At 35.7% G+C, this 14,138-nt stretch overlaps 1 protein-coding gene across 1 annotated transcript in view; it reads right to left on the reverse strand.

Moving 5' to 3' along the window:
• Nucleotides 1-14,138, reverse strand: part of LOC143245323 (endoplasmic reticulum transmembrane helix translocase) — a 75,699-nt gene that overhangs the window by 55,752 nt on the left and 5,809 nt on the right. Inside the window, exons 2-3 of the mRNA XM_076491529.1 lie at nt 13,608-13,697; nt 800-993 (exon numbers count right to left, since the gene is read on the reverse strand). Coding sequence (XP_076347644.1) covers nt 800-993; nt 13,608-13,697 — 284 coding nt within the window. The remainder of the gene's footprint in view (nt 1-799; nt 994-13,607; nt 13,698-14,138) is intronic.

Raw genomic sequence — 14,138 nt, forward strand, 5'->3', positions numbered from 1 at the left:
TCTTTGAGACCTAATTTACTTTTACTTTTCTTCATTATTTATAACAAAATTTTTTATAATGGTAATTTGAAATTTGTAATTAGATTTATTATATACTGAGCATTATTAAAGTAATAAAATTGGTTGTTTCATACAAAACTCATGTTTAACCTAGCATATTAAAATTGTTTAACTGTACGTACGTACGTTGAGTTTTTAATGCCTCTCAGTGTATTATATACTTTTCAAAAACAGTAAACTTGCTCTACCAATACAGAGCTGTGAATATTTCTTAATGTTTACATTTGATTTCAAACTTAGGTGTATTAATTACAATAAATTTTTGTTTTGAAATTTCGCACAAAGCTACTCGAGGGCTATCTGTGCTAGCTGTCCCTAATTTAGCAGTGTAAGACTAGAGGGAAGGCAGCTAGTCATCACCACCCACCGCCAACTCTTGGGCTACTCTTTTATCAACGAATAGTGGGATTGACCGTAACATTATACACCCCACGGCTGGGAGGCGAGCATGTTTAGCGCGACGCGGGCGCGAACCCGCGACCCTCAGATTAAGAGTCACACGCCTTACGCGCTTGGCCATGCCAGGCCATTACAATAAAGAATTGGAAACAGCTAAGAGGTTAATTAATACTTGGCTATTTGTAAAACTTGATCATAAATGTTTCATTTAATGGCTAGATCTGAACATGATGTAACCTTACGAATTTGGTATAAAAACAAAGCTGTTTAAGTATATATTATTTCTATAGTTGAAGATACCATTATTAACTAAACTACCATACCAACCATGTTTACTTACTCATTTTTACCATACTTTCGTTCCGCTGCTGCTATTTCAGAATCTTCTTGGTAACCTTTCCACTCCTGGTAGTAGAACATTGGTAAATCAACAGGAAACTCTAACCCTTGAAAGCACTTTTTGTTTGGTTCGTAGACGTATTTCGTTTTCTGAAAAACAAACCACACTTGTCCTCCTTTGTCATGATCTCCCCGCTAAAACAATAAAAACCAGAAATTAAAGACTGTTACTTTAATGCTATTCAAAGTTAAAATAAATAATATTTTAATTTTATAAATAATCCTATAATGTACAAAATAAATAATATTTTAATTTTATAAATAATCCTATAATGTACAAAATAAATAATATTTTAATTTTATAAATAATCCTATAATGTACAAAATAAATAATATTTTAATTTTATAAATAATCCTATAATGTACAAAATAAATAATATTTTAATTTTATAAATAATCCTATAATGTACAAAATAAATAATATTTTAATTTTATAAATAATCCTATAATGTACAAAATAAATAATATTTTAATTTTATAAATAATCCTATAATGTACAAAATAAATTAATATTTTAATTTTATAATCCTATAATGTACAAAATAAATAATATTTTAATTTTTATAAATAATCCTATAATGTACAAATTATAAATAATATTTTAATTTAAACACTATTATATAGAATGTGACCTATAATGTACAAAATAAATAATATTTTAATTTTATAAACAATAGTCTTATAAACCTATATAAATGTACAAAAATAAATAATATTTTAATTAAATAATTATAAATAATCCTATAATGTACAAAATAAATAATATATAAATAATCCTATAATGTACAAAATAAATAATATTAATAATGTACAAAATAAATAATATTTAATTTTATAAATAATACTATAATGTACCTATAAGAACATAAATAATATTTTAATTTTATAAATATTCCTATAATGTACAAAATAAATAATATTTTAATTTTATAAATAATCCTATAATGTACAAAATAAATAATATTATAAATAATCCTATAATGTACAAAATAAATAATATTTTAATTTTATAAATATATATAATGTACACTTCAACTGACCTGTAGAACATACTAGTCTTACTAAACACTATTATAAATGTACAGAATGTGACCTATAGAACATACTAGTCTTACTAAACACTATTATAAATGTAGAACAGAATGTGACCTGTAGAATATACTAGTCTTACTAAACACTATTATAAATGTACAGAATGTGACCTATAGAACATACTAGTCTTACTAAACACTATTATAAATGTACAGAATGTGACCTGTAGAACATACTAGTCTTACTAAACACTATTATAAATGTACAGAATGTGACCTGTAGAACATACTAGTCTTACTAAACACTATTATAAATGTACAGAATGTGACCTATAGAACATACTAGTCTTACTAAACACTATTATAAATGTACAGAATGTGACCTATAGAACATACTAGTCTTACTAAACACTATTATAAATGTACAGAATGTGACCTATAGAACATACTAGTCTTACTAAACACTATTATAAATGTACAGAATGTGACCTATAGAACATACTAGTCTTACTAAACACTATTATAAATGTACAGAATGTGACCTGTAGAACATACTAGTCTTACTAAACACTATTATAAATGTACAGAATGTGACCTGTAGAACATACTAGTCTTACTAAACACTATTATAAATGTACAGAATGTGACCTGTAGAACATACTAGTCTTACTAAACACTATTATAAATGTACAGAATGTGACCTATAGAACATACTAGTCTTACTAAACACTATTGTAAATGTACAGAATGTGACCTATAGAACATACTAGTCTTACTAAACACTATTATAAATGTACAGAATGTGACCTATAGAACATACTAGTCTTACTAAACACTATTATAAATGTACAGAATGTGACCTATAGAACATACTAGTCTTACTAAACACTATTATAAATGTACAGAATGTGACCTATAGAACATACTAGTCTTACTAAACACTATTATAAATGTACAGAATGTGACCTGTAGAACATACTAGTCTTACTAAACACTATTATAAATGTACAGAATGTGACCTATAGAACATACTAGTCTTACTAAACACTATTATAAATGTACAGAATGTGACCTATAGAACATACTAGTCTTACTAAACACTATTATAAATGTACAGAATGTGACCTATAGAACATACTAGTCTTACTAAACACTATTATAAATGTACAGAATGTGACCTATAGAACATACTAGTCTTACTAAACACTATTATACAACTTGAGCACTTTGTTTACTTTAGTCATTTTATTTCCAATGAGAAATTACGTCAAACACTTAAAAAAAAACATTTTCTTTTTGTTTCCAGAATGTTTATCTTGAATTTTTAAAACAATGAAACTGAAAAAAAATTAATAGAACGTGTCTTTACAGCAGAGTTCCAACACCAAAGCAGCTAGGAACTGGTAAGTAGTGAGGGTCTCCTGTGCTCCATTCAAAGAAGGATAGGAATAGACTTTGCAATGCGGATACCCAAAGAAGTACCCAGATGCCATGCCAGAAATGTCATTCACTAGAGATATTACAGTGGGTAACCAGGAAGCCCTGTATTTAGAAGCTTGCAAGTAAAAACAAATTGGACAACATTTACTTCCCTGGTGCCAACTTTTTCCACAATAGTCTATAAAATGCTACAGTCTGGACTGGGAAATTGAGTAGTTTTAATATCATGAGTGGTTTTGGGGAACATCTCAACAGTGAGTGTTGGTAGATTCAAGGCAGACTGGTTGAGTGCTTTCCCTTATCCCTGGGCCTGGTGTAGATTTTATAAAATAAGCATGCTCTGGGTGGTAACACCAGCCACCTGGTGGGATCCAATAAAAGGGAAGAGGTTGATAGGGAATAAAGTTTACTTATGATACTGAGAAACAGTATGTCATAGTACTGAAGAACGGTTATTAAATAAAATCAAGTATACCACAGATAAAACAGCCAGATGATGAAGTTAATGGGAGACAAATATAAGTAGATTAATCTAGAGTCAGCGAACATGAAATGCAAGAAAATGATACAGTTGATGAATCTGATGTGAAAAAATGTGAAAACAACCATCACCTTACTGAGCAGCTCAGAAGGTAAGGCCTGGACTAGACAGAGGAGTAGGGAAGTGTGATGAAAGACAGTTCAAGAAGCATTGATGGCATATGATGATGGCCAGAAGCAAGATGGATTGATTTAGTGTTTTATGGCACAAAGCAGCGAGGCTATCTGCGCCAGACATTCGGTAAAAATGTAAAAAAATAAATAAATGTAGTAATAGACATAAATGGAAATGAAGGTAAAACAAAAAAGTATAAAACCAATGTTGACACCTAGTCTTCAAAGTTGTAAAATATTTACTCTAGCAAAATGGTAATGATCATAACCCGCCAGGAAGACTAACAGGTAAGTTCAAAACCACCGTCAATCACCTGAAGTTAGCCTTTCCAGTCCTGGTTCCGGGTTATGTGTCATAGCAGCTATTATCAAAATGTAAAAGAATAAAAGTTTCAAAAGACACTCCGCAAAAAATCGTAATAATGAGTAGCCAAATGTCCAGTAAAAAGATAAAAGTCAAGTAAATGGAGTAAAATTTGTAAAAGTAATTGAAGATAAAAGCAAAACGGCAATTAAAACAGAAAATGGCGTAAAAACCCATGTTGACATCCAGTCAACAAAGTTGTAAGAACTACCTGTAGCAGAATGGTAATGATCATAACCCGCCAGGAAGACTAACAGGTAAGTATAAAACCACCGTCAGTCACCTGAAGTTGGTCTTTCCAGTCCTGATTCGGGTTATGAGTCAATATGGCCAGTACTAAAAGTTAAGTAGTAAAAGTGTGAAATGATATGCAGCAAAAGTATAATAACAACTTCATGGGGCGACTAACGAGTAGTTCAAGCGGATAGTTCAAACAGTAGCGTTAGTCACCTGAAGTTGGCCTTTCCAGTCCTGGTGTCGAGTTATTTAATGTTCTGGCCATTGTCCAATGTCAAATTGAAAGAGAGAGATTAAAACTGTAAAAAGGAACCATAATTAAAAGGTGTAATGAATAAATATGCAACACTTAAATGAGATTAAAAGATTAATGGCCATTAAAAATTAAAAACATTATCAAGGTGGACAGAGTCACCATCACCAATAACTCTGTCCAATGTTACAGACTGACCCTGGGAAAAAATATGTTTAAAATATTGCCGTCGTTGAGAATTGTAACGATGGCAAGAAAGTAAAATGTGGCTGATAGTGATTTGAGTGTTACACAAACTACACATTGGTGCATCAGTTCCAGATAAAAGAAAATGATGAGTTAAAAACTGTGACCAATCGCGTAGCCTAGTGAGAACAACTTCCTCCTTCCAAACTTTACGGAAGCTAGATGGCCAAAGTCCAATTTTGGGTTTGATTTGAAAAAGTTTGTTGTCACGTTGCTCACTCAAGTGGACTGCTAGCTGGCACGGCCGAGCCTTGAAGACAACACCATAGTCCATGTACGGAATAGGCATAAGAGTGATGGTGCTGAAGCAGACATATTTAGCTGCCATGTCTGCAAGCTCGTTTCCGCGAATACCAACATGGCCTGATATCCAGAAAAACTGGATTGAAGTAGCTGCTAATGAGAAATGGGCCAGTCGGTTTCGAATATCAGCGAGAATAGGATGTGAGCTAACATGTAGCGATTCCAAGGCAAGTGTAGAACTAAGCGAATCAGTATAAATAGTGCAGTTGGAGTACTGCTCAGCTGCAATATGATCCAGGGCAAGAGATATGGCATGCAGTTCAGCAGTGAACACAGAAGCTGAAGAAGGGATTCTGCACGCAACTACTGACCCATAGCAAACCATAGCAGAGCCCACTGAATTACCTGATTTGGAACCATCTGTATAAATGGGAACTGAATGATTGTTTGAAAGATATTCATTAAATAAAAGACAGTACTTCCAATCTGGAGGTTTTTTTAGGTGACTGAAAGAAAGGTCACATTTGGGAGCTGTAATAAGCCATGGTGGGATGGGCCGACCTGTGGAATCTGCAATGTTATTCAAGGACAGACCCAATTCATCCAATTGCGCCCGGATGCAAAGGCCAAAGCGGAGCAATGACAGATCGTCTGTTCTGAAAAAGTACTGCCCACCGAGGAAGGAAAACACATTTCCAGGTGGGATGTTTTGGTAAGGAATAAAGTTTCGAAGTATATTGTAAAGATAGTTGCAAACGGCAAAGGTGTAGAGAAGGTTCATGAGATTCAATGTATATACTTTGAACTGGAGAGGTACAGAAAGCCCCAGTGCAGAGTCGAAGTCCTTGGTGATGAATGGGGTCCCGCATCTTTAAAGCCGAGGGTCTGGCAGAGCCATAGACCATTGATCCATAATTGAGTTTCGATCTAATAAGAGCATGATATACCCTTAACATTGAACAGCAATCTGACCCCCAACTGGTAGAAGAGAGAACACGGAGGATGTTCAGTGCTCTTGTGCATTTGACCCGAAGCTACTTTAAGTGTGGTATAAAGGTCAGTTTACAATCAAAGATAAGCCCCAAGAACTTGGTCTCTGGGGCCACTGGCAGCAAAACTTCACCGATATGAAGTTTAGGATCAGGGTGAATACCCGTCGGCGGCAAAGTGCATGCATACAGTTTTGGAGAGAGAGAAATTAAAGCGTTAAGCCAGAGTCCACTTCCATTACACAATTGAGGCGATTTGTAGTTGCCGCTCAATATATCTCATGTTTGACGACTGACATGAGATGTGAAAGTCGTCAACATACAGCCCATTCGCAACAGTGAGAGGGAGTTGAAAATGATGGCATTTATCTTTATACTGAAGAGTGTAACACTCAATACACAGCCTTGAGGGACTCCAAGTTCCTGTACAAAAGAACGGAAAGTGTCGAACCCACACGAACTTGGAATCTCCTGTCCATTAAAATTTTTTTAATAAACATGGGTAGATGGCCACGTAACCCATATGTATGGAGGTCTCGCAAAACGCCATACCTCCATGTTGTGTCGTAAGCCTTCTCTATGTCAAAGAATATTGATACAAGATGTTGGCGGTTGAGAAAGGCTTCTCTGATAGATGTTTCAAGACAAATTAGGTGGTCTGTGGTGGGGTGCTGTCGACGGAACCCACACTGGGTGGGCGAGAGGAGGTTGTTTGATTCAAGGAACCAAACAAGACGAGCATTAACCATCCTTTCTAATGTCTTACAGAGACAACTCGTCAAAGCAATTGGACGGTAGTTTGAAGGAATCTTGGGATCTTTCCCTGGCTTAGAGAAAGGTAAAATAATCAGGAAAACATTCTCCTGCCAGATCCAGTTACAAACAATCAGAAGAAAGATGGTGCAGGGTTTCATAGTGTACATCATCAGGTTTAACAGATGTACTGCCAGACTGATGAAGGGCCAGTTCAAGTTCTACCAGTGTAAAGGGACGATTATAGTCATAGAGACAATCAGCTCAAATAAAAAAAGAGGTGATCTCTCTGCCTAAGTCTGGGTGGGTAAGAAGGTGGAGAAAGAAGCAAAAAGTGTTAGAAACCTGGCAAAAGCTTTTACTTAGAGTATTGGCAATGCTCCAGGTATCAGCTACTTCCTAGTCATCAGAAAGCAAGATCAAGATTTTGGAACTGGTGGTAGGAGATATGCTGGTTGTGAATTTAATCAAAGAGTCCTTCTGGCTTTGGTGTCTTACCCGCCAAGAATGTGCACCAGCATGCTCGAAAGTAATGTGGTATGAGAGTGTGGGATGCCTACAAAAAGTATCCCAGGCCTGTTTTTGAACCTTCCATGCCATGTGGCAGGCAGGATTCCCCCATGGACGAGAATATCATGAAAGGTTGTTGAGGTTTTAGGAATACATTGAGCAGCCGCCTGTATAATACAATCAGGCAGTGCTGCCACACATTCATCTATTGATAGCTTACAGACAATGGCAGGATCACGTTCTGTGAAAGCAGTGGCCAGTTTGCTTGATCCAGCTTCCACCGGGGCACGTGGGTCGGATGCATCAACCATAGCCAATCTCTATCAAAATGATAGGAAAATTATCACTGCCTCATGGGTTATTGTCAACCCTCCATGAAAAGTGAATAGGGAAGGGGAGCAAACTGAAAGATGAATAACAGTAAAGGACAGACTAGGTGCATGAAAATAAGTATAAGAACCAGTACTTAAAAGAGAAAGGTTGTGATCAGAGAGCATACGATCTACGGAACAACCCCTCCTATCAATATCAGCACTTCCCCAAAGGGGATGATGTCCATTAAAGTCCCCCAGGATTAAAAAGGAACACAGCAACTGTTCAATGAGAGCATCAAGGTCTGAATGATCATATGTCTCTCCAGGCAACAGGAAGAGAGAACAAACAGTGATGGTACGACCCAAGGAAACACTGATGGCTATGGCCTCCAAGGGTGTGTCAAGTGGCAAAGACAGGGTGGACACATGCTGATCAATCAACAGTGCCACCCCTCCATGCAATCGTCCATCACACAGCCTGTCATTTCTATACAAATAAAAGTGCCAAAAGGTGACTGTATTGGCAGGTTTCAGAAATGTTTCCTGAAAGAAAAGACATACAAGATGGTAGAAAGCAATCAGTGCTTTGATGTCATCCAGATTAGAACATAAACCTCGACAGTTCCATTGTTTCAAGATGGCCATTTTTATTTATATGTAAAAAAATTGGGTGGAGAGCCCTTCTATTTATAACAACATCTTATTCCTTTACTGTCCTTATTCGACAGAAGTCTGTTGACCTCCACAGATCCTGCCCTGGATTGATTGGGCAGGTCTTTGTTGTTAGAAGAGGATTCCAGTGACTGAGAATGTGAATGAATGTTTTGCATCTTGGGGTGGCAGAAGATGTACCCAAGGAAATGCCTGTACCTGGAACCAAAGAATGTGGATCTTGGAGTTTGCTGGAATGTATGTTAGGGACAGAGATGGGTGTTGAAGTTGATTTATCAACTTTTTTAACCATGGAGGTTAAAAGACTTTTCATTTGGTTTGAGAATGATTCTTTTGGAGGCACTGAAAGATCCGTCTGCATTCCCAGTGGAATGACATGCAGTAGCATACGTCTGAGATGAAGTGGTGGTCAGCAACTTTCAAGCCTCAAGGTAAGTAATGTTTTGAATCATTTTCAAATGCTGCAGCCCTTTTTCTTTGAACCATTTAAGGGAAGAATAAAAGTTGGATGGGTGAGAGCTATTGCAATTGATGCAAAGAAGATTCGTTTCACACTCATAGGCATCATGGTCCTTGGCACAGCAATAAGCACATGTCAAGTAACCATGATATGAAGTCTTCGAGTGACAAAACCACTGACACTGGAAACATCTGAGAGGGTTTGGAATGTATGGGCATACCTTGCAATTAAAATAACCTGTCTTGATGGTGAAAGGTGGACATGGTAATGTAAATGTCAGAATGAGGACACTGGTCGGCATCATAATTCCATCTTTGAGAGTAGAGAAATTCCTTGGGTAGAGAAACCAGCAAGAATCTCTGACTTGGTTGACTCTAGCCCAAGTGGACCAGCCAACTGACCCTAGAAGGGCCACCCCAAGACTGCCCATCTACGGGAATTCAAGGCTAAAGTGGTGAGTTAGGGTTGGATCCCTCACCCACCAGGATCCTCTCCTCCCCTTTATGGGTCACCATGCACAGAAAACATGTGAGTGGATGTTTAGATACCAGAGGAGATAAACTGAAAGAACAGAGCCTTCCTTGGGAGGTCCTTTCACAATGTACAGGAATCCACACTGAGGGTTATAAAGACAGAATGATAGGAATTGGATAAGAAAAGTCTATATGATCAGAGAGTCCAACCCTGAAGGCAGTGGACTGGAAAAGTCCACACAAAAAAACGAAAGGACAACATCCACTTTTGAAAGTGTTATGGATCAAACAGAAAATGAGAGAACCTGGATGCCAATTCATGAAGCAGAGGCAATCACGGTTGTGCTGGCCAAAGAGATGTCACCAACAGGATCCAATAAGAAATGTTGTGCATTAAAGCAAGGACATGAGGAAGAAGACAAAGAAGATAAGTAATAGAAAAACAGAAACTGGGGACCCAAGGAGAGGATGGGTGCTGTTGAAAGTGGTGAAGGTGATGATGACAGGAGATGTCTGAGAGCAAATCCAATGAAAAACATGAGGGTAAGAAGAAAACTCTATAGTTAGAGCTCTGTACAGCTGAGAGAAAGAATGTATCACCTAGTTCAAAGCCACATGATTAACCCAAAATAGCAGGTCCAATAGGTCCAAAGAGTTTTAGAAAAGGTTACCTTCTGTTTCATGATATAACAAATGTCCTTGAAATTATCATCAGAGTGGATAATGATCATCTGATCCACAAGAAAAGGAAGGAAATAGGAAAATACTTAACAGAGAGCAAGAAGTACAAGAACACTGATGTGGAGTATAGATTCCTCCAGAGTTCCTACTTCCAGAGTAACATAGTCATTCACAAGTGCCACCTAGTCTAAGTGAGAAGCATCTTTGAAGAGATGGAGATGCAATCAGGTGACAACAAGGGGATGTCAACATTGGTTTTGGCAGCATCAAACCACTAAGAAAAATTCTTGAGATTGGGGGAAGCAAGAACAGCAGCTCCACAGATACCAACAATTCAATTAGAAGTTTGTGTGTGTGTGACATAAAGGAATAAATGGTTTACAGGAAACCAGAGCTCCCAAAAGAATCTCATGCAAAGGGTGTAAAAAGAGAAACATAAGTCTTGGTGACAAGACACTCCACTAACTATAACTTAAGTGGTCAAGGCTAAGCTCAACTGAGATGAAAGTTGAAGAACATGCCCAGATGCATCAAATATAGGATGGACATGATAAAAAACTGGAAAACCTGATAAGCCAACCTAGCCGAACAGCCTCGTACAGAAAAATTCAGATGTGAGAAAAAGCATCTTCTCAAGAAAGAGTGAGGAGAAGCCAATCATTTCTGTAAAAATGGTACCTCAAGTCCTCATCCTTAAAGAAAGAGGAAAACTCTAACAAACACATAATGAGCAGATCAAATACCAAAAGAAACAACATGAAACAGGGAGATCTGATCCCAATGAACAAAAGAAAGAAATCATCTGGAAGATGAGGCAACTGCAATGTGCAAAAAGGTGTCAAAAACATCCACCTTGACCATCCACAATCTAAGTGAAAACAAACCCTCTATACAAAGCTGAGGGTTAATACAAAACCAGTTGAGAAATAACAAGTCTGGATGCCAGTCCCTTGTCTTCTTAATAAACAGATGTATGAGTAAAAACAATATTCTTTGTGTGTCGTTACTAACCAAGAGATGCTGTTCTGTTTTTAAAGCCTTTCTCTGACAATATATGTAATACAAAAATGGACAAAAAGTTCAAAAAATATTTCATTTTTTTTCTTAGAAACATTTCCGATAATCCAAAGTTAAAAAAAAACAAAGTGAAATGTTACACAGTTAATTTTGGGTGGAAGTTTGGATATATATACATCTACTATATTATGGTACCAATAAACACAACTTACAAGAAATGACATACTTTTTACCCCATAAATCACGCATGTCTTTTAAAAATTCTACCAGGCATATATATATATTATATACCAATCTACCCTAAAATCTAATTAGGTGCCCAAAGAGTAGTGTATCATCTGTACATAAGGTGTATGCGTGTCTCCTTCAATAATTATTTTTGATGCACAAAAATCATGACCATTATTGAAACTACATCTACTTGATTGTCAAGGATACAACATCAAAACATTTTGTCCAACTGGAACTCTCAGCTATAACTCTATAAAGAAATCATGTTTTACTTGCAACACATTTCAATTTTGAAAATATTCAGACTAAAGCATGCTTTCTTGGTTAGCCAGGAAAACACCAAAACCAAAAAGATATACCAAAGAAAATTGCTCCCAAAAAACAAAAGACAGCTTGAGAGTCAACAGGATGTAACTTGACATCTTCTAGCTTGCCAGCATGTCATCTACCGTCAAGGAGAACAGGATCAAAATATTCTTCATCACCATAACACCAACCATAAGCTAAAGAAACACCTCTTTACACTGTATTGCTTGCTAGGATTGTGGGGTACCAGAATAAGAAAGCAACATGGCTGCACATCTGGAGGTAAGGTCCAACTCTAAATACTGACAGCACAAGTAATTGTTACATATATCAAAATATATATTAGTGGTCCAGTAGGCTGACTATTGGTCAAAACAATAGGATCAGCTTCATTATCACATCTACTGCTGTTACAGCCAGTCTTTCCTAATTACAGGAACTATTTGTTGGTAATGACTGGCTTGTTTGTAACACCTGGTAACTTTCACATTGCCTTAATGGCTTGAGCACACAAACTTCAAACAGAATTGATAATGCTTAGAGTAAGTTCTTTCAATGCTGGAAAAATTTAATACAAATAGATGTTTGATTTCAAACACTGGATCTCAAAGTGGCTCACAAATTACAGCACCTGACTTTCAGATGGAAGCCACAAGTTCAAATCCTTTTTAAGTCCAGATTTTACATCAAGTCTTTTTTAAACAAATGATCATTTGTACAGAAGACTCTTTCAATATCATAATCGATTGAGTCAGAGGTTTGAGGTACTGGTTAAGATGGCAAGTTTAAAGCATCAAATCATCTTAGCATCTGATTGTAATTGAACACTTCTAACACCATCTATGAAATAAATTATAAATCAAAGTTTTAAATAAAATTAAAAAATAATTCAGAAACAGTGTGACAAGGAAGAAGTAGACAGATGTAAAGAAAGTTTAGAACTGAAAAAAAGAGAAAAAAAAAGGTTAAATGAAGTTCATAAATAAACAAAATGGAGGTAAATTGATAGCAGAAGACATTAAAATGGGTTCCTCCCCATGCATTGAATGAGTACATCTGTTAGTGTGTGTGTGTGTGTGTGTGTGTGTGTGTGTTTAGAAGTTTAATGTTGGCATATGAAAGCAAAAACTCTTAGATGCAGTAACAATATATTTAAAATTCCCGATTTATGTTTATGTTAAAATATATCATTAAAAAAAACTCTCTGTGCACTATTTTGTACATTTTATTAGATATTTACCAAAATAAAAGATATCAACTCTCACTGTAAATTCATACACAAATCTTATATATATTTGAGCTGTAAAACACCTTTTGCTAACCATAGTGTTATAAGATGAAATCAGTGAAAGAATGTTACATCAAAATACATTTTAAAGACTAGTGGACTTGAAGATTGAATTATCTGTTCGGCTGACTTTTAGTTACGTTGATTGAATTAATAGAAGGGTTGATCTATGAACTGACTTAAGATTCTGATCTCTTATAATGACCATTTTACTTGTTACTCAGTTAAAAGATGTTTTATACCAGAAAATACCCCCAAAAGGTAGAAATTGGAGGATGCCCTAGGTTTACAATGCTCACAAAAATACAGAAGCTTAAATGTTCCAGTAGTCATTGAAACTGACTAATATCAAAGGCCCTAAAGAAAACTCATTTTCACTTGAGAAACCTCTTCAACTTTGAAGTTCTCACATAAGCACATTTAAGACATTTCTGCAAGAGATTTATGATAGGCTGAACTTGTAATCAGCAATGATGCACTCTCATCCTGTTTCGATAAGCTAAAACATATACATTTGTGCTGAATAAGGCCCAACTCTTGTTACAAAAAGCTATATGCACTTTGTATGACACAGAAGTTCATACAACCTGGTCATGATGGAGTTTCACAAGCTCTGGTGATCCGTTGTTTGGAGTTGGAACAACTTTTACTAAGGATGCTTTCCATGGATCTTTCTCCTAAAATAAAATCAGACTGATAAATATAAGCACCTAATAATCTTACAGAATGAAGAACTATAAAAAATAACAATGCATGTATCTACAAGTTCACTGCACACAGTAGTATCAAGCACACTAAAAACGCTATAGTACAGATAATTCTGGTCAAATATTAAATAAAATAATGCTCAAAAGATGTTATTTGATATACCTCAAATTTGACTTTTAAGGACTCTGACATTTAATGAGAATTCCACATCAAAATAATTAATTAATTGAAATTGTCACTGTATACATTGCTTAAGTGCAGCAAAAGTATACAAGTTTATATGTTATGTAGACACTACTAATAAAAATCTGACTTGTGTGCCAAAGTTCTCAGTGGCCTGTAACAAGTCCTCTGTATTTCACTAACTACAGATATTGGGTATACATTATACTAAAATTATTTTGATATTC

The sequence above is a fragment of the Tachypleus tridentatus genome, chromosome 2 (genome assembly GCF_004210375.1).
Source record: "Tachypleus tridentatus isolate NWPU-2018 chromosome 2, ASM421037v1, whole genome shotgun sequence".
Taxonomy (NCBI): domain Eukaryota; kingdom Metazoa; phylum Arthropoda; class Merostomata; order Xiphosura; family Limulidae; genus Tachypleus; species Tachypleus tridentatus.